Source organism: Triturus cristatus, chromosome 12 (assembly GCF_964204655.1).
Source record: "Triturus cristatus chromosome 12, aTriCri1.1, whole genome shotgun sequence".
Lineage (NCBI taxonomy): Eukaryota > Metazoa > Chordata > Amphibia > Caudata > Salamandridae > Triturus > Triturus cristatus.
Window position 1 is genome coordinate 128,205,410 of NC_140595.1, and position 24,296 is coordinate 128,229,705.

General features: G+C 43.9%; 1 protein-coding gene across 1 annotated transcript in view; it reads right to left on the minus strand.

Annotated features, from left to right (window-relative positions):
- Positions 1–24,296, minus strand: part of LOC146772869 (intelectin-1-like) — a 124,046-nt gene that overhangs the window by 56,178 nt on the left and 43,572 nt on the right. Inside the window, exon 4 of the mRNA XM_085637917.1 lies at positions 907–1,154. Within this exon, the coding sequence (XP_085494043.1) occupies positions 907–1,154 (248 nt within the window). The remainder of the gene's footprint in view (positions 1–906; positions 1,155–24,296) is intronic.

Consider the following 24,296-nt stretch of genomic DNA (forward strand, 5'->3'; position numbering starts at 1 on the left):
AAACTAGACTAATCATCTACCTTCCCTTTAAACCACAATTATCTTGGTAAATCTCTAAAGAAGCTACTTCACTGCTTCATTTATTTCTTTTTTAGTATGTTTGTTTCCACGTCCATAAGAAATCAAAAGCTCAACAAAAATATGAAGTAGGGAGTCTTCTATTTATTGTATTTTGCTTAAACTATAACTTCCTGATTTGGAATCTTGGAAGAATTCTTATGTTGGTGGAAATGCAGAACTGTTTCCCTTCAGTGCCTCCCTGTGCTCCTCTATCTGTTCTCTGTGGCCAAATAATGGGTCTCTCACAAATCATTTTGTCTGCCTTCCATGTTGTTCTGAGTATTAGGAATTGACAGTATTCCACCTGGGACCTTAACTAACAATATTTTAATTGTGGGCATTTGTTACTTACACAATTATAGGCATGCAAATATCTGCTCTTCCAAAAGTGGAATAGCTTCCAATATTTTAATGGTAGAATGTTATGCCTTACGCTCCAAAAATTAAAATGATTTAAAATTTTGAGCATTGGAATTTTATAACTTCTTCTCCTAAAAATGTGAATGTGGGACTAATTACCAATTTTAACAATAGATATTCCAGGGAGTTGTGTTTCCATGCATCCATTGGCACACATTGCTACTCAACCCAATCTACGAATTGATTGCTCTGAGAAAGCTTGGCCATAAATGTTAGTTTAGACTGAATAAAAGGTCTGCCTCCATAGCACTTCAGTATGCCATGCAGAAGTGAAGGCATGTATTGTACACCAGGTCCACCCACAGGTCTACTGCCAACTGTACGAGCTCACCGTAATGAAAAAGCATCAATGCAATTTAAGAAGCATAGGCGATGACCAAATCAGTGTCCAATGCACACTGTATGAAATTCAAGAACATGTTGTACCTTATAGTCATCACTTGTAGCTCCACTTGCACTCCCAAATGTGTTGTAGTTTGCCCAGTTATCATCTCCTTGAGGCAGATTTGGGTTGCTTCCTTGCTGGCTGGACCAGCGGTCTCCTGTAGTGCACTTCCCATACATGTTATTTTCATGGACACTTGCTACCAAGGTCCAGCCACCTCCGTTGGTGGTCATGTCACAATAAGTCTGATATGGAACACCATCCTCAGTTTTAAGAGTGTAAAGTCCATCTGTAGGGAACAAAGGAAATAATATGAAAAGTTCTTAACACTTTTCTTCTAATATTACAGTGATATGGAACACACAAATGTATCGATACAAGTGTTAAGTATTTTGACACTTTGATGAGAATATTGATTTAATTAGACACTGTATCAACAACTGAGGAGACAAGTTATCCTGAGCTGTTAAGCCACCCAGGTTTCGTTTATCAGTGCGGTGGAAATTGGAATGTGGCCAGTAGCATGAGCTACTGGTCAGAGTGGGATTATAGGATTTGCAGGAACAACACAGACCTGGTGACTTTCATCGATAGATTGTGGTTGCTGAAAGCAGACACCATTTCAGTTGAAATAGCTAGCATGATATGAGAAATACCTATTGAGGTCATGTTGCAGAGTTTGGCGGGTGGTTACTCCATCACAAATGTCATGGGAATTCCATCCGCCTTACTACAAGAGCATTATATCGTATGGCACTTGTAATAGGGTGGACATGATATCCATCACATTTGTGACACAGTAACCCATCAGCCAAACTCTAAATCGGGCTCTTATCTGGTATCCTTTGCTTGATTCAGATGATCAGAATTTATGATTCATGTAAATTCCTCATCTCTAAGAGTTTCTTCAGGGTCCCACTTACAATACCCATTAATTGTGACTCTCCACATTATAACCGATACCACAGCTATTGATAACTCCAGAGATAAAGCTAAAGGTTACAAGGGCACTCCAAAGGAGGGAGCATGAGACATGCTACTACCCCAATCAATCGGTCTTTCACATACTATCTTTCAAGAATATATTGGATCATAGAACATTTCTTGTGAATGTTAAGTTATGTTAGGTTGAAATGTGTAGAGCACTAGTAACCTGTGAGAGTATCCGGGCACTTGGGCAGGTGTGTAGGTGTGTGGTTACTTCTGTGTTTAATCGAAAAGATGGGTCTGCAGCTTCTTGCAGGCCTCAAGAAGTGAGGAGGAGGCTCTGATATGTTGAGAGAGGTTGTTCCATGTTTTGGGTGTGATGTAGAAGAAAAAGTGATTTCCGGCTCTTTTTTGCGGATGTGTGAAGTGTGTGTGAGTGAGAGTGAGGCAGAGCGTAGTTGTTTGGTGAGGTGGTGAAAGTCTAACAGCGGAGATGATGGAAAATAAAGGCAGTAATTTAGGAAGGAGAAATATATTGCTTGATTTCTCATAGTTGAGTTCCAAAGATACAGTTAAAGGAAGAAAATTTTATAAAAAGATGTGTGATAATTCTGAATCAGAGTTTAAACTTAACAAGCATTGGCAAAGCAAGTTGCTCCAGCTTTAATATGTTAATGCATGAAAAGAAAGGCAAAAACAAATAATGTTGACATATATTAGCAAATTAAACCCAGACCTGTGTTATTTGCCAATGCTTGTTAGAAGCTAAATTTAAAATCCTGAACAGTACCAGACAAGACAAAATGTTATACAAATGTTATACAATGTGCCATCTGTTGTAATTGAGGTAAATGGTGTTAGAGTATAGTGTGGCATTGGCTATGCTGGGTATAAATCACAGGAGAGGCATAGTGTTTTTCCAGAATAGTGGGAGCAGCGTGAAAAGGGAGGCTTCTAGTTGACCAAATGGGTAACCGTTTGTATTTGTACAGAGCTGAAAGGCAAACTATCTGTGCTGCCTTTAGTTCCAACATGAACACAGAATCACAACACAGGAACTGTCATTGTATTTGCTGGTTGTCAACAGGCCAACATGTGTTCCACAACTTAACATGTCTCATTTTTGAGGCACAAGTCGCTAAATATGTCCTAATCAAGTTTAATTTCTAATGAAGGCTAATTTCAATCACAAGTGGAAAGTGGCTGAGAAGAAAATGTCTCTCATCAGATATCTGTTTTTCCATTGCTGTGAGATACTTTGTGGTCGCAAAGTATTGCACGGGCAAAACAGTTGTCAAAAAGCAGGATGCGAAATGAAAAACAAAACTGTGAAAAATGCAAATGTCACGAGATTGCAACGGCGTGAAAAACGTTTTGTCCGGGCTTAGAACCAACCTGAAAGTAAAACACTGTCAGGTTTTTTAAATATGTAATTATAGCCTTTTCATTTGTTTTTCATGGAAGACCTTTATTAATTTTTAGTAAAACCAATCAATCTGATAGCTTTATTCGGCCGTTAAATATGATCATAAAAGCATACTTGTTTATACAACAACCGACTAGGCTTCTGGTTCCGGGTTAGAGCGAGTCGGCGAGTCAGAGCCAGAGTGCAGAGGGCAGCGTACGGAGGAGCGACAGGAACGACGCAGTTCCAGCTCCAAGGGCCCCCAGCGGCTCCTTGGTTTCCTGGCCTCCAGCAGCTCCCAGGATTCCCTGGCGGCCATCCGACCTCCCAGCCTCCCGACTTAAATCTACAAGCTCCCGCAAGGTCAGCGGTATTTCTCTTTCTTCTTTTCGGGCAGATTAAGGCCCCCAGCACTTCCCGCATTTCCTCACATACTCTACACATCCCCTACTTAGCACTGCACTCAGCAGCAGTGCGAAGCGGAGCGGAGCGGAGCAGAATTCGTCGGCAGCTTTAACACTGCAATCATAGACCCTGCAGCTCCTCTGCAAACAAAAACAAAAAAAATGCCCTCTCCCCTTCTGAGCCTTCCTGTCAAGGGGGGAAGGGGGGGTGCACCTCACTGCTCCAACTGCTTCAACGCACCGCATCGCCCCCACATCGCCCCACTTGCACTGTTGGACATTGTTGGACATTGTTGCACCGGGGCAGCATACAGAGCAGCGAGCGTGACTGCCTTTAGAGGCGGTCGCAGAGTGCCCAGCAGACCGTGAAGGTGACCTAACTAGGTTGGGTGCGGCTAGCGGTCAGCTTGAGTGCCCTGCTCCTGCTCTGAATTGTTTCTGAAGAGCGTATGCTGGTGTGGAAACACAAACAAACACCAACAATAGAAGCAGCAAACAAACAAAAATAAAAAGGTGCATCCAAGCTATTCTCAAGACATGAGATAAGGGAGAATTAGAAATGAGGCAAAGCCAAAGAAAAGAGTTTGCCAAAATAGCAGGAAGACCAGCAAAAGTGCCCCTGTCTTATCCATAGAAGCGGCACAGTTGGAAACAAGCTTGGAATTACTATCAACAATGTCGCCAACACAATTATCAACAGCATTATCAGCGCCAAAGAAAAAGCTAGAACGAAGAAATACAAAAATCACAGACTTTTTAATCTCTCCCATTCTCCGAGCTCAGGCAAGAATAACCAGAACAACTAGAACCCAGGACTCAATCACAAAATCATTGGCTTTAAGAGGACCTACAACCACACCGGTTACGGCGAGCGCACAAGCCAACATTCTATTGGAAGACAGCTCTAGCACCCCAAAAATTCTGAAAATAATTGGCAACCAAGTAACCGTGACATCACAGATAAACACGAGCGAAACACTGTGAAAGACACAAAAGTCACAAAGAAGCCCAATAATAGAAGTACAATATGTAAATACGAAGAGCTTCTCCGTAAGTCTTGGGGCACTCCCTCCTCTCGGTGAGGTCAATTTAGGCGAAGACCGGGAATGTGCCACTTTCAATGTCATTGTGGACGGGATGGGCAAGAGTGGTGAACACAAACTAGCTTCAGAAATTCAGGAAACTCAGGATTGCCTGATAAGCTTGTTCGGGCCAAAATGTGTAGCCCAGATTGCAAAAGCCTCCTTTTTCACCCGAAACGAGCAGTCAACAACAGAGCTTCTTTATGATTAAGATCACAATACGATACTCTCTCCAATAAAGACAGGACCAGGGACCGGTTTCACAGTTACCTCAAGACTTAATCAACCAACAAAGTCCAGTATATAACTGCCGCAATGAAAATTGATGTCCACCTGCAATGAGAGATACGCTGCACCGTTGAACTGCACTTTAAACTCATGATTCCAGCCATGATGCAGCAGAAAAGTAAAACTTATCAAACACAATATTGCACACGTTTTTAGTAAGAGGACAAAAGAAGCTAAAAATTGAGTTACAACTTGTGCACCGATCATGCTGACTAATTATGATGAATTCTGAACTTTGGGAAATGGACATACCCTCCTCTTTTCTTCTCTACCTTTTTATACATGAATGCTGATTGTGCTTTTATTGAAAAATGTAATGTGTTTTTTGTAATGGTTTTAATTAATTGCATGCAATAACATTTTCATTCACCTCATACCTGATTTTAAAACCATCAAAACGGTGTGTTAACTTTTAGTAAACATAAACGCAATGTGACATAGCAGGCTCTAAATGACGTCACATCACAATGATTAACTCTGCAAGCAGACCTGATAACCCACCAACCATATCATAAGATTTCAAAGTGCATTTATCATGTCCACTGAAGCCCTTATCCCCTTTTTATAATTAGACTACTGCAGTTTCCTCTTATAAATCTCTCTCTCTCTATCCCTAAAATCCACCCACTTCCCCAGATTTAATTAAATGTTTGCGTAGGCCATACTTTCTGTATTGGTACTTCTAGAATCAAGCTGTGAACCATATCCCTGTTCTTTAGATCTGGCAGGTTTGCATTTCTCCATGCTTTGGCTATGTTGCACTTTGCGAAAACCAGGCCCAGATGTAGCACCACCAATTTGTATCTTGATCAGAGGGTATGAGCCACAAGACGAGTTTGGGGGTCCTTCTCCAACTGCCATTCTGTCACTTCTCCCAATATTGGCATCCACCTCTCCCAGAACAGTCTGATCCTCAGGCATTCCCATGTGGTATAAATGAAGTCCTCGGGTCATCATAGGTGTCTCGAGTGAGTACGGCCACACCTTCACCTGTAGGTCAACCGGTATCCCTTTCCTAAGCTTTATTTTGTATCTTGTGAATCACCACAGAATGGTAAAGTGTGGAGACTTGTTTGCACCCCATGTCCCTCATCCAGTGTTTGGCCTCTAATACACTGGTTCCTAACATGTGTTTTTTTGACCCCTGTGCAGCCGCGATGACTATCCAGGGGGTCTCCAACTGTTTTGAAATGTAAATAATATTAGCTGATTAATAAAGTATATATACATTAGGAAGTGTTAGAAACAGGGGTCTCTAGTTGGCAGAGGTGGGTACCTTTGACCAAATAGGGACCCTTGCTTCTAGTCAGGGTAAGGGGGAAACACACTCTAGATAACCCCAGTTTCGGAAAATAAAGGTATCTTTATCTAGATTCTGACAAGACCAAAATGACAAAAATCCAACATGTGCGTATTAATGTATTCGACTTTTCAAGATGCCATGAAAACTAACTTGCAGGTTCGTATTTCTTTGTAGGATTAAAAAAATTGTCACAACACAGTTCGCTTTGGCACTGTCCCACGGTGCGCTCGTGGTTGTGGCTTCTCACCACGTGACAAGCTGAATCTGCGGTCAGCTCATGCAAAGTTATGCCCCAAAATGCTCAAAATTGAAGGAGAAATGCGCAAATGCCGGCCCCGGTATTGTCCCGCTATTCCAGGCAGGTACGAGCCATCAGAGTTACCCAGTGTACAAGACTTCATTATGCATGTGAGATCGGAGCAGTCTCTGCAGACACATGCAACCCGCCCCAGGCGGCGATACATGCAGCGGCTCTGGACTTGAGTCCGAGCGTTACCTGGGGCTTTGCTTTCTCTCTCTCCTCCTCACGGCTCAATTTCTCGCTGGCAGCTCCAGCGGCCACAGCTGTTCCTCGCGGAGGGGAAATCCTGGTTGCTAGGTGACGCCGCACAGAAGGGTAAACAGACATAATATTGAATTCAAAATATCGATAGGACAGAATATCGAGTTTTTAATATAGAATGGACAGAATATCGAATTGCCAAAATATAGTGGTGAAGAATATCGAAAATCAGGTAAGAAATAAAATATCAATTTAAATAATATAGAAGTAAGTAATATCGACAGTCATAATATAGTTGTTGAAAATTGCGATTTTTTTAATAGTGTTTTAAGTGTTAGTATATGTGTTAAAAGTATGTATACATTTCGGAATGTATGTTTGAATATTTTTAAAGTAATGAATTGGATGTTATTTAATTTTTGTGTAATTTAATTCCGTAGCGGGTTGTGGGTTTATAGAGGATTAGGGTGGGAAGTAATTTAATTATAGTACATTAAATAATAATTTTTAGGAATTATTAATTATTTTTAATTTAATTTTGCAGTTTACTTCTGTAGCGGGTTGTGGGTTTATAGGGGAATAGGGTGGGAAGTAATTTAATTGTTATTAGGTAATTATGAATTGGTATTGAAAATTATTGGTTGTTGATTAATTATTAATTGGTAAATAATTAGTGTTAATTGGTAATTAATTAGTATTAATTGTTTAATTGATAATTATGTTAATTGTATTAATTTATTATTTGTAGCGGGTTGTGGGTTTATAGGGGAATATGGTGGGAATTATTTTAATTGTAAATAATTAATTATTGAAATAATGTTTGTATATTGCTAATTAATGTATTCTTAATTAATTATTAATTGGTATTAATTTTATTTATAATTTTTTGGTATTGAAAATTAATTGGTTGTTAATTAATTATTAATAGGTTATTAATAAAAAAACATCGGTATTTATAATAAATTAATTATTAAATATTGTGTGATTGGTACCTAATTTTAATATTTTTATTTGGTATTAATAATTTATTTATTTTTAATAAAATATGAAATTATTATTTTCCCTACTATTGCACTCACTGGAGTGGGAATAGTACGCTATCCAACGCTTTCCCTACTATTGCACTCAGTGGAGTGGGAATAATAATCTTTACCCCTACGGTATCCAACGCTTACCCTAGAGTTGCACTCACTGGAGTGGGAATAGTAAATTTTACCCTCCCGCTATCCAACGCTTTCCCTACTGTTGCACTCTCTGGAGTGGGAATAGTAATTTTTACCCCTACGCTATCCAACGCTTTCCCTACTGTTGCACTCTTTGGAGTGGGAATAGTAATTTTTACCCTCCCGCTATCCAACGCTTCCCCTACTGTTGCACTCTCTGGAGTGGGAATAGTAATTTTTACCCCTACGCTATCCAACGCTTACCCTACAGTTGCACTCACTGGAGTGGGAATAGTAATTTTTACCCCTACGCTATCCAACGCTTTCCCTACTGTTTCACTCTTTGGAGTGGGAATAGTAATTTTTACCCCTACGCTATCCAACGCTTTCCCTACTGTTGCACTCTCTGGAGTGGGAATAGTAATTTTTACCCCTACGCTATCCAACGCTTTCCCTACTGTTGCACTCTTTGGAGTGGGAATAGTAATTTTTACCCCTACGCCATCTGACGTTTTCCCTACTGTTGCACTCACTGGAGTGGGAATAGTAAATTTTGCCCTCCCGCTATCCAACGCTTTCCCTACTGTTGCACTCTCTGAAGTGGGAATAGTAATTTTTACCCCTACGCTATCCAACACTTTCCCTACTGTTGCACTCTCTGGAGTGGGAATAGTAATTTTTAGCCCTACTCTATCCAACGCTATCCCTACTGTTGCACTCTTTGGAGTGGGAATATTATTACCCCTACGCTATCCAATGCTTTCCCTACTGTTGAACTCACTGGAGTGGGAATAGTAAATTTTACCCTCCCGCTATCCAACGCTTTCCCTACTGTTGCACTCTCTGGAGTGTGAATATTAATTTTTACCCCTACGCTATACAATGCTTTCCCTATTATTACACTGTCTGGAGTGCGAATACTAATTTTTACCCTCCCGCTATCCAACGCTTTCCCTACTGTTGCACTTCCTGGAGTGGGAATAGTAATTTTTACCATCCCGCTCTCCAACGTTTTCCCTACTATTGCACTTACTGGAGTGGTAATAGTAAATTTTACCCGCCCGCTATCCTACGCAAAAAATATTGCATTTTTTAAATAAATATTACGTTAATATATATGTAATATATTTTTTTTTACTTACATTAATTAATTATTAATTTTAAAGTAATTTAACTATTTTTAAGTATGTTTCAGTTAATTATGTTTTATTTCATTAATTTTACATTAATTTTAAGACATTTAAAAAAATTCGATATTGTGACTAACTATATTTTTTACAACGATATTTAGGATTCTATATTTTTGTACTTACCTGTTTGGAGATAGGGCTTCGATATTTTTGCATTCTATATTTTTCCTTCGATATTTTGGCAAGTCGATATTCTTCTTCTCGATATTTTGTCAGTGATCCTCACAGAAGATTGGGTCTCGGCGCTTCTCCTCTTCTGTTGATCTTGGACAGACGAGCTGGGCCGGCGGCGGTGATTCACCCTCGCAGCTCATCTACAGATGACAGCTCGCAGTAATCCTTTTGCACTTCATGGCTCGGGCCGGCGGCGGTGACAGGCACTCGCAGCTCCTTTCAGATGATGGCTCGGGCCGGGGCAGTGATTAGCTTCGCAGCGTTACAATGATTACGCTGCCGGGGTTCAGTGCGGTCACGGCTGGCTTAGACACACGGGCACAGCGGACCACACGACGGTCTCAGGTTGCAGAAAAGCAATACAATGGGGCAAACTTTGATGGTCCTGAGTTCCCACAACAAGAGGCCAGCTCACGCAGACCCTTGGAGACTTTTGTCTTCATTTACAGATGGGCACAGCACACAGCAAAAGTCCTTCTTCAAGCAGGGGGACACAGCACACAGCAAAGTCCCTTGTCCTCTCCTTAGCAGAACAGCAAACTGCAGGCCAGCCCCAGACACACAGCAAGGGCAGTACTCCTCCTCAGTGTCTTCAGCTGTCCTCTTTGGCAGCAGTTTCCTCTTGATCACAATGTAGTCTAAAGTTTAAGGGTTTCAGCTCTAATAGATATACCCCAAATGTCTTTGTTCTCTATGTGTAAGGGGTCCTGAACCCAGTCCAAACCAGTTCTGGGTGCACTCTGCCAGTGCACAACTTCTTCCTTTATAAGTGTGGGCCAGGGTCTCCAGACACACCGCAGGAGGTGGAGCTAGTCTTTTGTGGAAGGCAGGCACTGCCCTAGTCAGGTACATGTGCTACTCCTCCCACAACTCCAAATGCAGATCGGCCTATTCAGCCTAGGGCTGACTCACCCAGACTCCTGGAGCCACCCCAGCCCCTGCCACTCCAAAGCCAGACAGTCAATCCACAAACAGGCAGAGGCACACAGGAAGGTTGGACAAGAAAACAACCACTTTCTAAAAGTGTTATTTTCAAACACCGAATTTAAAAACCACCCTTACTAAAAGATGTGTTATCAAATTCTGAGTTCAGGGATACCAGACTCCAATTTTCTATCTTACTTCTATGGGAAGATATGCTTGTAAAAATGTTTACAGAGCATTCCCCATTCTGTCATATGGGCAAGATAGCCTTTCAATAGTGAAAAACGAAATTGGCAGTATTTCACTATCAGGACATGTTACACACACCAGTACATGTCCTACCTTTCCCATACACTGCACCCTGCCCAGGGGGGTACCTTGGGCATTTAGCTTAGGGGTGTCCAATGTGTCAGAAAAGGGAAGGGTGAGGCCTGGCAAGTGGGTACACTGGCCAGGTCAAAATGGCAGTTAACAAACTGCACGCAGGCGCTGCGATGGCAGGCCTGAGAAAACTTTTCAGGGCTACTCATGTGGGTGGCACAATCAGTGCTGCATGCCCACTAGTAGCATTTGAGTTACCAGCCCTGGCACACTCAGTGCACTTTTCTAGGGACCTACTGGTAAAACAAATATGCCAATCATGAGTAACCAATCACAATATCAATTTACACAGAGAGCATATGCACTTTAGCACTGATCAGCAGTGGTAAAGTGCCCAGAGTCCTAAAGCCAACAACCACAGGTCAGGAAAAAATAGGAGGATGGAGCCAAAAGTTTGGGGATAACCCTGCAAAAAAGGCAATTTCCAACAGGAAACAAAAGGTAAAATGTAACAGTTAAAACATTCTATAACTATGAAGGGATTTGAAATTGAAGACTAAAAACTAAGAGCCTGATTTAGAGTTTGGAGGACGGGTAACTCCATCATAAATGTCATGGAAATCCCATCTGCCGTATGATAGTTTCATTTTATCCTATGGCACTTGTAATGGGGTGGACAAGATATCCATCACGTTTGTGATAGAGTAACACAGCTGCCAAAGTCTAAATCAAGCTCTACGCTTGAATTCTTTGCCTGATTCATGGGAGCGGCACAAGTACAGAAAACGGAATATAGTATGGACGATGGTTGGTGTCAACGAAGAGCCAACAAAAAGAGATCATGCATTAGAAGCAAACAAATACACAGTGATATGCTGAGTCTAAAATATTGCATCCTTTTAAAATTAAAATCCAACTTTAGAAAGGGTCAAAATTTCCCAATAAAGTGAAAGTTTCTATTTTACAATACTTGTTTGTGAATGTATCAAATATTTTGCCATTTCTACATTTGTTTAATGTCTTTTAGTTTCTATATTGTTTCATTGTTTTGAGGTTCAACTCATAGAAATTACTTAGACACAGGTCTCCAGCTTCCAGTAATGACTCCGTGTGGGTCCCCGAATCCAGAAATGATGCACTGGGGGTCATCAAAAGTCAAAATGTTGAGAATTGCTGCTCTAAGGGGTTAGAGTCTGGAGTTTAGTGATGGAACTTTCAAATTAACCATAATTGTTTGTGACACATAAAGTCAATCTATCATATTAGTCAATGTGGTACAGACACAGACATTTTTTGGCTCAACAATTAATTTATTCACACAGTTGAAGAAATCATAAATTGTTTGAATTTAAAGATGACAATGCTGATACAGAGCCCATATAAAGGTCTCGAAGCAGGTAAGAAGATAGTGACGGCAGACAATAATTTCTGTAACCATAAGAGCATTAGAATATAGATGTTAAACATCACCTGTGTAATACATATGAAGACATAGAGCCTCGGTGTACTTCACTATGTACTCTCATTTGAAATGTGTAAACCAATTGAGTTAAGCTATGTTAATGTCATTTATTTTGGGTTGCAAACCTTATAATTTCCATATAGTCTTAAACAGGTACGTTTCAAAGGAGGTATACTGGTTACACTTTTTCCTCTGGTTGGATACAAAAATCAGAAAATGTGCAGGGAGGAAGGGAAAGTGAGGCAGCAACCCAGAAGTCATGGGTGTGTTAACAATATGCTAAGCGGACCCGCCAGAAGGAACATGGCAAGGTGGGAGTCGATAGTCCCTGGCTCCACGCATTTTCAGGGACACACACTCATTTTGCAGCATTTAATTACATTAAGGATTTTAAACATTGCCTGCTCCATTCACTCTTGACAATCCATCCAACATGACTAATGGCATTAGATAGTGATGAATGACCCGGACCCCGTAAAAACCTCTGAAATACCAGGTGCTCCTTGTGTACTGGTTAGGAAAGCTGTTTACAGGTGACCATATCACGCAGGTGAAGAGGGTGGGTTGGTTGGGAGAGTGCAAGTTATAAGAGGGACATTTACCCTAAGGATACCACAAGATATATGTTGGAAATGTGTGTTTCTTAATAGAACTGATTTTTTTAACAATGCTTTTTTTATTTTTTCTTATTGAAAAATCAATAAAAATTCAAAGGATAAAAAGAGCTATGGATTTGAAATAAAAAATACTCAGGAAGGAGGGGGAGTGAAACTGTAACCTGTGGCATAAATCTGGTATTTGACATTTGGCGTAGTGGAGAAAATTACATGCGTAGTATCAGACAGCAGAAAGGCAGCCAGTTACAAGAGCAATGAGTAAGCGAATAGGCGATGGCAAGGAGACTAAAATGTGTCTATCATTGGCATGGAGGTGGCAGGTAGAAGAAGAAAGTCAAGTTCACTCCTCAAAGGGAGACTGTGCACAAATCATCTTGCTGTATGTTGGCATGCTTTAGGGGATCTATGAGAGGCAGAGAGGTTTGTGTTCCTGCTGTGCTTACAATTATCAGTGGCTCATCTGAAGTGCACTCAACCTCAGAATACACATGCTCAGATGAACAAAAAGACACTGGACAGAATTTAGAGAGAACTACCAATATAGTGCATGTCATGTCCTCGTACAAAAGGTTAAACTATTGAATCGCATTTATAATGGAGGTATTATAAAAAGGGAAACATTACAGTAAAATTGATTCAATGCAAGAATACCAAGGACAAGAAAATCTCATAGGGCCAAAATCTTGATACCTTAATATTGAGGACCACAATATTGTGAAGGTAAAGGCATACAAGTGCGGATTTAATATTCTTAACTCCACATCTACATACCTAAAATATTTGTATATCGTCAAAGTGCATATATGTGAAGTTAAGAATAGTAACCTATACCTACCTATATATACTTACCTTCAAGATATTTGGCCGTAGATATTTTGGCCTCAATATTTTGGCTTCATGATATTCTGCATTCAATATTCTGGTAGCATACCATCAGATTTCTAAAAGGAGAAAAAGGCCTAACAAATGCAAAATAATTGGTTTCTTTTTACAGTAGTAGTACTGTCAGAGCTAAAGGTCCGCTTTTGGGCACTACAGTGCCAGGCTCATTCAAAGTTTAGTTATGAAAAGATCAACATTCCAGGATCAGAGCTCTGGAGTGAAAAGAGTAGGTTAACATATTAAAGGTCTTGTACATTCGAGAGATAGTAAAGCTGTTTAATTACATGTACAGATTGAAAACCACATAGAATAAGTAGGAGGGGGTGGCTGACGGACTTGCTAATCTATTTGCTGTTGAATCCTATATTCGCATGTACTCGCTTTACCACCACAACATTTGACTAAATACTGCATCCACCAGTCAATCTTATCTAGAAGCGGGACTGCCTCAAATCCTATTCAAGCATGAGCCACTTAGAGGAATTTAGGGATCATGGTCACTGTATTTTCACAAAAAGAAAATCTCTGATATTTGCACAAGTCTTACGGGTGCATGGAGAGGTAAGTGGACCAGGAGCTGGTCCTAGAGGCTTATGTAAATGCTGACTGAAAATTTCATTTCATGAATGGAGTCATTTTGGATATCAGGGTCCATCATGAAGCCGCTGACTTTCTTTTTCCTACAGGAAGTTAGCTGAGTTGCAGATGAGTGCCTTAATCTGGTTCCGGGCTGCAGGTCATGCTTTGTACTCAATGTCACAGGATTTAGGGGGATGAGGAAGTTGATCAGCTGTTGTCACTGGAGACCATGTGGCACCGCCCCCAAAGTCTATCCTGCTGGGTTTTCTTCTTGATCACCTGAATGAATCAAGAAAAAAAGCAAAGCTGATAGAGTCCTCGTCCAGTGACAACAGCAATTGTCTCAGCAGAGAGTTGTCCATGCCTTTCCTGACACTACTAATCCATTATATCCCTAGTTTAAAAAATGGCTTCCTTCGTTAGTCTTTCCTAAAACATATTCAACAATGAAGGGTATCATTTATTCCAGGGGTTTTAAGCTTTGGTTCTCAAGAGCTGAAGATGTGCTACTATTGTCAATGCAGCAAGCGCCCAGGATAGTGGGTGGACTGACACCGCTTGACCACCATCCCCTGTCAAAGAAACATTACATCCTCTGTCCCACCCACAACCGTTGCAATGTCTCACACTGAATTTACCGCTGGCAAGACCCCCTTGTGTAAGCCCCACACCCGTTACCCAGAATTCCAGCATATGCCCCAACCATGTTCTTTTCCCATCCCTGCCATACCTTTTTACATCTACTACTTACGTACTTGTTTCCAGCACACTCAATGTAATGTAAGCCAGCAATGGGAGTGGAGTAAGAACATCAAGGAACTGGATGTATATTGTAGGAGATCAAATTAACAACCCACTATGTGCATCTTTTGACCAGTATAACAATACAGAGACCATTGGGGTGAAACCTACTTGGAGGCTTAGTGCATGTTGTTAAGGCAGTAGAGCTTCCCCTTAACTGCTTGCAACAACCTGTACACAAGTCGCTTGCGCTGCATTTGTTCAAATAGGACTAGATGAGTGTTGGGTGTATAATACTTAATAACTCAGTAATTGTGATGTTTCTAGCTCTGTTCTTGTCATTGGCAGTGAGAAAAGTCAGGATCACAGAAATGGGGGACTAAATAAAAATGATGCACATAAATTGCCCTATTGACTTCCACAGTACCATCCTACAGTTGCTTGTATTATTTGCCCAGAGCCTGAACAAATAATACACACAGCAGTAGGCTCCAGACCTTCTGAGCGGTTGCATGATAGATATGAATAGCTCATTCTGTCTTGGTTATATTTTTTTTGGTCTGTAATTTAGTTTTCTGCTGTGTCCATTAGAAATGCAGGACTACAAGTCCCAGAATGCAAAAAATAAACAGAAAAGGGTAATATTCTCACATCTGAGGTTGGAGACCACGTGAGATTGGTTTGAACCACTTTGCAGCATGTCAACCATTCTAATAAACAACATCTCACAGACACAGCAAGATATTGCAAAAGAGATTAGTAAATACATTTTGTGGCACAAAAATCGAAATTTTGCGGCACATGAATTGGAATTTTGCGGCACAAAAATCAAAATCTTGTGGCACACTTTTGCATTTTTGGCAGCATTTTTGTGGCACCTTATGTACGTGACCTTTAATAGTTATGGCCTAATAAAAATTGAATATGGAGGAAAAGAACATGGTGCAAATTCTCCTTATCACAACTACATAGAACTTGTCTTCACAGTGACACTATGTTGGGGTACCAGTGTGAACACAACCTTGGTGGAGAGGAGCTCTTGAGGTGTAAAATGTTTGGAAGAGTATCCTAGATGAGGAGTTGTGAGGAGTGGTGTGGGTGTCAAAGTCTAATTAGTGGAATGGGAAGAGGGGGGAAGGAATGATTAAAAAATGCTGAAATTACCTCCAGATGAATCCCAAACTTTATTTGTGCCCACAGTGGGTGTCAGTGTGAGGAAGAGCCCAATGATGAAGCATACGACCCTTGTGTGGTGGAGGGCTTTTGTCCTTAAAGCAGATTAGGTCCATACATTTGAGGCTAAAGTTCAGGTTTGAGACAGATAACCTGAAGTATTCTTTGTAGTGTGATTCAATAGCTGGGCAAACTTTTAACTTGTGACTCATGGAGGACATTTGAGATTATGCATATGGTGTTCACATTTAATTGTTGGACTGGGAAAATGTGACTGCTCAACTATAGCCAACATGAGAAGAATCCTATTTAGGGAATTATGCCTGACCAAAAAAGCAAGTACCTGCCGGGAGTCATCGACCATATGTTTTACTCAAAAAGAACCCCACATCCTGGCTTGGTGCGGACTTTTCATACAAATCATTAGGAATGCTCTACAGCCCCATCCTGGGCCCCAACCTTGCCTTCAGATAGTCCAAAAGGTGATCACGGGTTATTTATGGAAGCCAGAATGACCTTCAGATAAGACCAGGCCAAAGGAACACTCTTGGCTACCCTTTCAAGTTGGAGCACTCAGTAAACTGACAGGCTGCTATCCTCCCTTTGGAGGAATGATTAGAGACTGGAACCCCCAATAAATATTACTCATCAACCAACCCCTTCAATGTGAACTAAATCGCAAAGCACAGGCACTTTTCCCGGGACATCATCTCATGGATCGAGCACCGAGGAAGCATGGGAGATTGAGAGGACAGCAATATAAATACCTTTGAGGGGCAGCTGGGCGACTGGGCCCGGTCGCAGAGCGCAAGTCTATATTAAATATGAAAATAAGCTCTGAGTGAAAGGAATGAACTTACTAACTTGGCCTTTACTAGAACCCTCGACCCTTTCACCAGGGCTGATTCTGTACTATGGCTACTGTATTTTATGATGTACTAACGTTTTTATTTTTTTTAACTTTACTACTGTATTGCAATGGTTTTAAATAACTTATGCCCGAAATAAAAATACCGTCATACCGACTCACTACCAAGTACAAGCCTTTGTAAATAATAAAAATCTATAACCATAATGAAGAAATATAACCAACCAATATGTCTTAGATGAATACATTTTGTATCAAAACACTTAATGACTTAAAATAGTTCATGTTTATCGGCAGCCCCTAAGTGATTGACTTTTGTCTGTACACACATAAAGTTACCCAATGACGCCATGCCATTGGGGACACTGTACTCCAGTGCTGGGCTTTCCTTTTAGTATTCATGGTTTTCAGTTGTGTTGGTCCAATTGATTCCATTGAAAATGTATATCATTTATATTGCTCTTACTACAGCTCACTAGAAATTGAAGAGCTTTAAGACGAGTAGCACACTACTCAGGATCCCAACCGTAGAAGTTACTCCAGTGGTTGTTGTTGGTTTTTGTGAATAGTTGTGTGCTCTTAAGAAAAACATTCCATGCACTTACAACAGTTCGATCGTCTACGGGAACCGTGACTACTGGACCCATCACCCAATGAACAAACTATCTCACTGGAAGTGGGGCCATTTGATTGCAGGTTCTGTGCATGCAGCACATGCATTAGTCTGGTGTTATCTTGCAATAGGGTTGGAATGTATGACCTGTAGGTAGGTTTCATGCACTTCTCAGTGGCAGGTGCATTAGGACCTGAACTGCCTTCTCAGCTCAGATTGACACATAGGAAGAAGCTGAGGGGCTATCAGCTGTTCAGGCCACTCCCTAGCAGACGATCAGGATGTACATGGGAGCCCTTCTCCAAGCCACCATTCTGTGCAGTAGAAGAGTAGTTTGGCTTCCAGAGGGCTGGGGATCATGACCTTATCCCATGTAGTCAGGTTTGGCTTATCCGCTCTTCAAAGTGCACAGTTGGACAAAGCTCTGTAATGTCGTGCACAAAGATCACTGGATCAAAGTGAGAGGAGTAAGTAAGTAATTCTTTATTGCTTTAATAATAAAAACCATTGCAATGTAAATACATAATAAACACCCATACAGTAACACATAGAATCGAACCATCATCATAAATTCATGGCAATAAAATCAATTTAAACCCGTTCCTCTGGCCTAGGGAACCCCTTTCTTCATTCACGTTTGACTGCGTCAAAAGGTGATGCGGCATAGTAAGGGTTAAAGTGCGGATGCTCATTTTAGAGACCAGGGAAGGTGCGGGGACAGATTGAGTAATCCTAAAGGGATCATTACCATGCTTAGGTTAAAAATATGAGTGCCTATTTTGAAATCAAAGAAAGATAAAACCTAAGAAATCAGTGCAACCATAAAAGAAGAGTCCATTTTGAGGTGAAAGTGTAAATGCTCATTTGAGCACTCTAGGAGAATTTATTATGAAACATTGAGGTGCAAGTGTAAATTTGTAAAGTCTAGTTTTATTACATTTAGTGTACAGATGCTTATGGTAAAATCTAGGGTGAGCACTGGGCTTGGGAGCAGCAAACATTATAGAAAAGAAAAACAAAAAAGGGCTCGTTAAGAGGTGTGAGGCGGTACATTTTTAAGGTTAAAGTGCAAGTGCTTACTTCTTAGAAATCCACGTGATGAGAGGAGTTTGCCTAACGGCTAGGGTGGTGGACCTCAAATCTGGGGAAATGGGTTTGAGTCTCGACAAGGGCGCGCGACATCCTGTGATTCTGGGCAAATCACTTAATCTGCCCGTGGCTACCAAAAATGAATGTTTCCTCATGTAACGCAACTGGTGCTATGTAAAGCGCTCTGATAACCGATACCTTTATGTCAAGTTCATGCTGTATAAAACAGCATAGAAAAAAAAAATTAGCATTATGGAATTTAGACATGAGTCGGCCATTGCCTGCAGCTGTCAATTGAGGAGTGTTGGAAACAGCCCACTCCCACTCCGCAGGGTGGTGGTGGACTCCCCGAACACACTGTGGTAGCTTGGCTCGAGTGGTCAGGAAACAGGCACCGTGCTAAGCATACAATATACCCATACAATAACCATGCGTGCATCCGTTCCAAAAACGACTCTACACCGTAAAAATTATGAAAATATTCTTCTTTATCTTTTTCTCTTAGTTGCTGATTGGAAAAATAAATAAGACAATCACAATATACAAATTTAAATAGTGCAGGTCAAATAAATACTGTCTGGAGATTCAATAAATAGGGATGATCATAAATACAAGGGACATAAATATAAGTGCAGGTAATACAGGCAATTAAATATTCTGAGGCAATAAATACTGAACCAATAAATATTGTACACCAACAAGTCCTGTAGACCAATAAATATAGTGAAGCAATAAATAGGTTAACACAATAAATACAGTGCCCCCAATAAATAATTAAAAGTATACAGCAGCACTTATGTAATCAGATCACTTTTCAATTCCTAAGGGCTGATTTGGCCCAGGCACAGCTTGTAGGGTTGTGGAAGGCTTGAGGGGTACTACTCCATGGCTGGGACAAGGCTGAGGCCTAAACTGAGGTAGATCAAGGGGGGAATACCAGTGCCCTGGCTTTCTCTCTCCACACAACCTCTCTAGGTTAGTCCCAATTCACCCCTGGCACAGTCAGGTTGGTTCCAGCACCTCCCTAGCCCCTTAGAGCAGTCTCTCAGGTCTCCACAGGGCCTTAGGCGCCCTCTACTCCACTTACTGCCCTTTTTCTGATGCTCCGACGCCGCTGGAGTCGTGTCGATGCCGTGAGGCGGTTCCGGTTCGGTCTCGGCGGCCTCGGCACAATGTCAGTTCTAGACGACGCCGGTAGGCGGTTCCGGTCCGATGTCGGCGGCCTCGGTTCGATCTCGACCTCCGATTCGACGGCGTCGGGCAGTCTCTACTCGATGTCGACTTCGGGCAGCTCCGGTCCGATGGCGCTCTCGGCTTCGATGACGTCGGCCGGCCTGGCCTCGATGTCGACTTCCGGCGACTCCGGGGTGCGATCCTCACCCCCGACCTCCGGTGCTCCTCCTCTCAGGTTCCGGGCGACTCCGGAGTGCGATCCTCACTCCCGACCTCCGGTACACTTCACCTCGGTCTCCGACGACTCCGGAGGGCGGACTTCACTCCTCCGATGACGCCGCTCACTCGACCTCGGTTAACTTCCTCCTCGACCTTTGGTATTCCTCACGACCTCCGTCGGCGCCCTCTCACGACCTCAGGCGGCTCCGGGTACGACGTCTGCTTCTTCAGTCAGCGCCGCTTCTCCACCTCGGGCTCCAGGTCTTAGGCTACTCGACGCCGGACTCCAGGGAAACCAGTTTCCAGGTCAGGATCTTGCTGCTTTCTGCTTCTAAGGCCTGTTCCTGCTGTCCAGGTCCTTAGGATGAGTTTTTCTGGCTTCTTCCCACACAGGGCTACAGGCTGGGATCCATCAGTAGGGACAAGTATCAAGGGTGGGTTTATGGACCCCACTCCAGGCACAAGTTTCCACCCCTGCTGCTTCACTCCTTCCTCCTTCACTGTTGTGCTGCTCTCTCTTCACCAGTCAGGTGCCAACTGCCAGCTCCAACTGCCAACACTCTGTCTTAACCTCCCAACATTCCAAACCGCCTCCAACTGTCACAGAGTTCTGGAATGTTCTGGAAGGTGCTGGTAGGTTCCAGTGGATGCTGGTGATGTCACAGGTGGCCACCATTTTGTGCTTCAGGCCCTCAGACAGAAGTTTCAGGGGTAGGTAAAATGGCTCCCTGAATCTGCAGCAACACTAAAAAGTCTGGTGGTTCCCAAAAAGGAAAAATTCAAACAGGGTTTGAGGCAAAAGTGGGACAAAATAAATAATGATGAGGAGGGACCACCCAAAGGGCTGACAGGTCTAACACGCGTCCCCCCCAGCTGAAAGTGGGGAGAGCTACCCAACCCCTTGGGAGTTCTCATCACTAAGGCGGAAATACCTTGAGAGACCGTCTGCATTGGCGTGGTCCACTCCAGGCCGATGTTCCACCTGAAAGTCCATCCCCTGTAGGGAAATAGACCACCTCAACAACTTGGGATTCTCCCCCTTCATTTGCATCAGCCAACGAAGGGGTCTGTGGTCGGTCTGAACTAGGAAGTGCGATCCAAACAGGTATGGCCGCAACTTCTTCAGAGCCCATACCACTGCAAAGGCTTCACGCTCTATTGCACTCCACTTCTGTTCCCTGGGAAGTAGTCTCCGGGATAGGAAGACCACGGGTTGATCCAGACCCTCTTCGTTGAGTTGCGATAACACTGCCCCAATGCCATGTTCTGATGCATCTGTCTGGACAATGAACTCCTTGGAAAAGTCTGGGGCCCTTAAGACCGGGGCCTCGCACATGGCTTTCTTCAATCTCACAAAGGCCTGCTGACAGGCCTCCGTCCAGACTACCCGTCGAGGTTGTTTCTTGGACGTGAGTTCCGTGAGGGGGGCTACGATGGTACCGTACCCCTTCACGAAGCGGCGGTAATATCCCGTGAGGCCCAAAAATGCTCGGACCTCAGTCTGTGTCTTGGGGGGTTCCCAGGCCATGATGGCCTCGATCTTCGCCTGGAGGGGTTGCACCGCTCCCCTACCCACCAAGTGTCCAAGGTACACTACCGACCCCTGCCCGATCTGGCACTTGCTGGCCTTGATCGTCAATCCAGCTTGTCTCAGGGCCTGGAGAACAGCTTGCAGGTGACGCAAGTGATCCTCCCAGCTGTTACTGAAGACGGCTATGTCATCCAGATAAGCAGCAGAGAAACTCTCCATTCCGGTGAGGATCTGGTTTACCAGGCGCTGAAACGTGGCAGGTGCGTTCTTGAGCCCAAAGGGCATCACACAGAACTGGTAGTGGCCATTGGGCGTGGAGAAGGCTGACCTTTCCCTTGCTCCATCAGTCAAAGAGATCTGCCAGTACCCTGAAGTAAGGTCAAAGGTACTTAGATATTGGGCAGCTCCCAGCCGGTCAATCAATTCATCCGCCCTAGGGATCGGATGAGCATCAGTTCTTGTCACTGAATTCAGTCCCCGGTAGTCCACACAGAACCTCAGTTCTGGTTGGGCACCCGGTGGTGCAGCTTTCGGTACTAACACCACCGGACTAGACCAGGGGCTGCTAGAAGGTTCAATCACTCCTAGCTCCAGCATCTTAGTGACTTCACTATGAATGCTGGCCTTCACCTTGTCTGACATCCGGTAGATCTTGGACTTCACAGGTGGGCTGTCTCCTGTGTCCACGTCATGGACGCACAGGTGAGTCCTACCCGGGACAAGGGAGAACAACGTAGAGTACTGTCCCAGGACCTGGCGACAGTCCTCCTGCTGTTCAGGAGTTAGAGATGGGGAGAGAATCACTCCCTCCACCGACCCATCCTTTTCTTGAGACGCAAACGGATCAGGGAGAGGCTCGCTTTCCACGTCCTCTCCTCCGTCAGTCACCATCATCAAGATGACTTCGGGCCTCTCGTGGTGGGGTTTGAGGCGGTTGGCATGCAGCACCCGCAGGGGCTGACGAGGGGTCTTCAGGTCCACCAAGTAGGTAGCCTTACCCTTCTTCTCCAACACCTCAAAGGGTCCTGACCAGCGATCCTGGAGGGCGCTAAGCTCTCCGGGTTCGATCACCCACACCTTCTGGCCAGGCTCCAACTCCACCGGGTGAGCATTGTGGTCATACCACGCCTTCATTACTGCTTGGCTGGCTTCCAAGTTGTCAGAAGCTTGCTTCCACAACTTAGCCATTTGGCTCCGGAAGGCCAGCATGTAGCTCACCACATCCTGGGGGAGCTTTCTGGGAGTTCTTTCCCATCCGTCTCTCACCAGGTTAAGAGGTCCACGTACAGGGTGCCCATACAGAAGCTCGAAGGGGCTGAAGCCCACTCCCTTCTGTGGCACTTCCCTGTAGGAAAAAAGTAAACAGGGTAGGAGGACGTCCCATTTCCTCCGCAGGCTTTCAGGCAGACTTCTGATCATGCCCTTCAAGGTTTTATTAAACCTCTCCACCAGACCATTGGTCTGGGGGTGGTAAGGAGTTGTGAACCGGTATGTCACTCCACACTCCTTCCACATTGCCCGCATATACGCTGACATGAAGTTGGTCCCCCTGTCGGACACAACTTCCTTGGGAAAACCCACTCGGGTAAAGATTCCCATCAGGGCCCTAGCCACAACAGGTGCTGTTATGGTCCTCAGAGGTATTGCCTCTGGGTACCGTGTGGCATGATCCACCAGGACCAGGATAAACCTGTGACCAGCTGATGTTGGCGGATCTAACGGACCCACAATGTCGATGCCCACCCTTTCAAAGGGGGTGCTAACGACAGGAAGTGGTTCCAGGGGAGCTTTCAGCTTCACCCCTGTTTTCCCACTGGCTTGGCAAGACACACATGTCCGGCAGTAGGTATCGGACGACACTTTCATCTGAGGCCAATAAAAGTGTGGGACAAGACGGGCGAAGGTCTTGTCTTGCCCCAGGTGTCCTGCCAATGGTATCTCGTGAGCCAACTCCAGAAGGAAGGCTCGATAACGTTGAGGAACTACCAAGGCTCGTGACGATCCATGTAGGGGTGCCTTGGGTTCACTGTAGAGGAGGCCATCCTCCCAGTAAACACTGTAGTTCCCTTCAACGTTCCCTGCTGCCTGGGCTTCGGCCTGTCGCCTCAGCCCCTCAAGGGTAGGGCACTCCCTCTGGCCCTGGCAGAATTCCTCCCTGGACGGGCCTCCCTCCACGTGCCACTCGGCCGGGATGGGTAGGTCCTCCAGGTTGGTAACGTCCCCCTCCGCAGACTCCTGGTCCACCACCTCCGGTGGCCTATCCGTCCTACGGGGTGGAGACGCCGAGGCAGGATCCTCCTGTCCTCGGTTCTTCCCTTGACTGGCAGCTGGCTGGGCCTTTGTTCCAGGCCCCAGCCGAAATGAACTCCCTCTTCGGGTAGTCGCGGACCTTGTGCTAACACAGGCCCAGTCAGGTGTACCCAGCATCTCGGTGTGAGTCCGGTATTCCACCTCCTTCCAAGCGTTGTGCTCCATGTCATTCCCCAGCAGACAATCGACTGGCACGGCAGGGCTTACGGCAACTCGAAGTGAACCTGCAACCCCCCCCCATTCAAAGGGAACCTCGGCCACGGGATAGTGACCTGTTCTGCCGTCAGCCATCGCGGCTGGGTGGAGTACATCGGGAATTACCTGCTCTGGAGACACCAGTTGACTACGCACCATAGTCATACTGGCTCCTGTGTCTCTCAGAGCCTCCCCTCTTTGGCCGTTGATGGTGACCCACTGCCCATACTTTGCGGTATTTGCGGGCACCTGGATCTTAGGAACCATCTCCCGTTCTCCCAGGGACACTAAAGTGA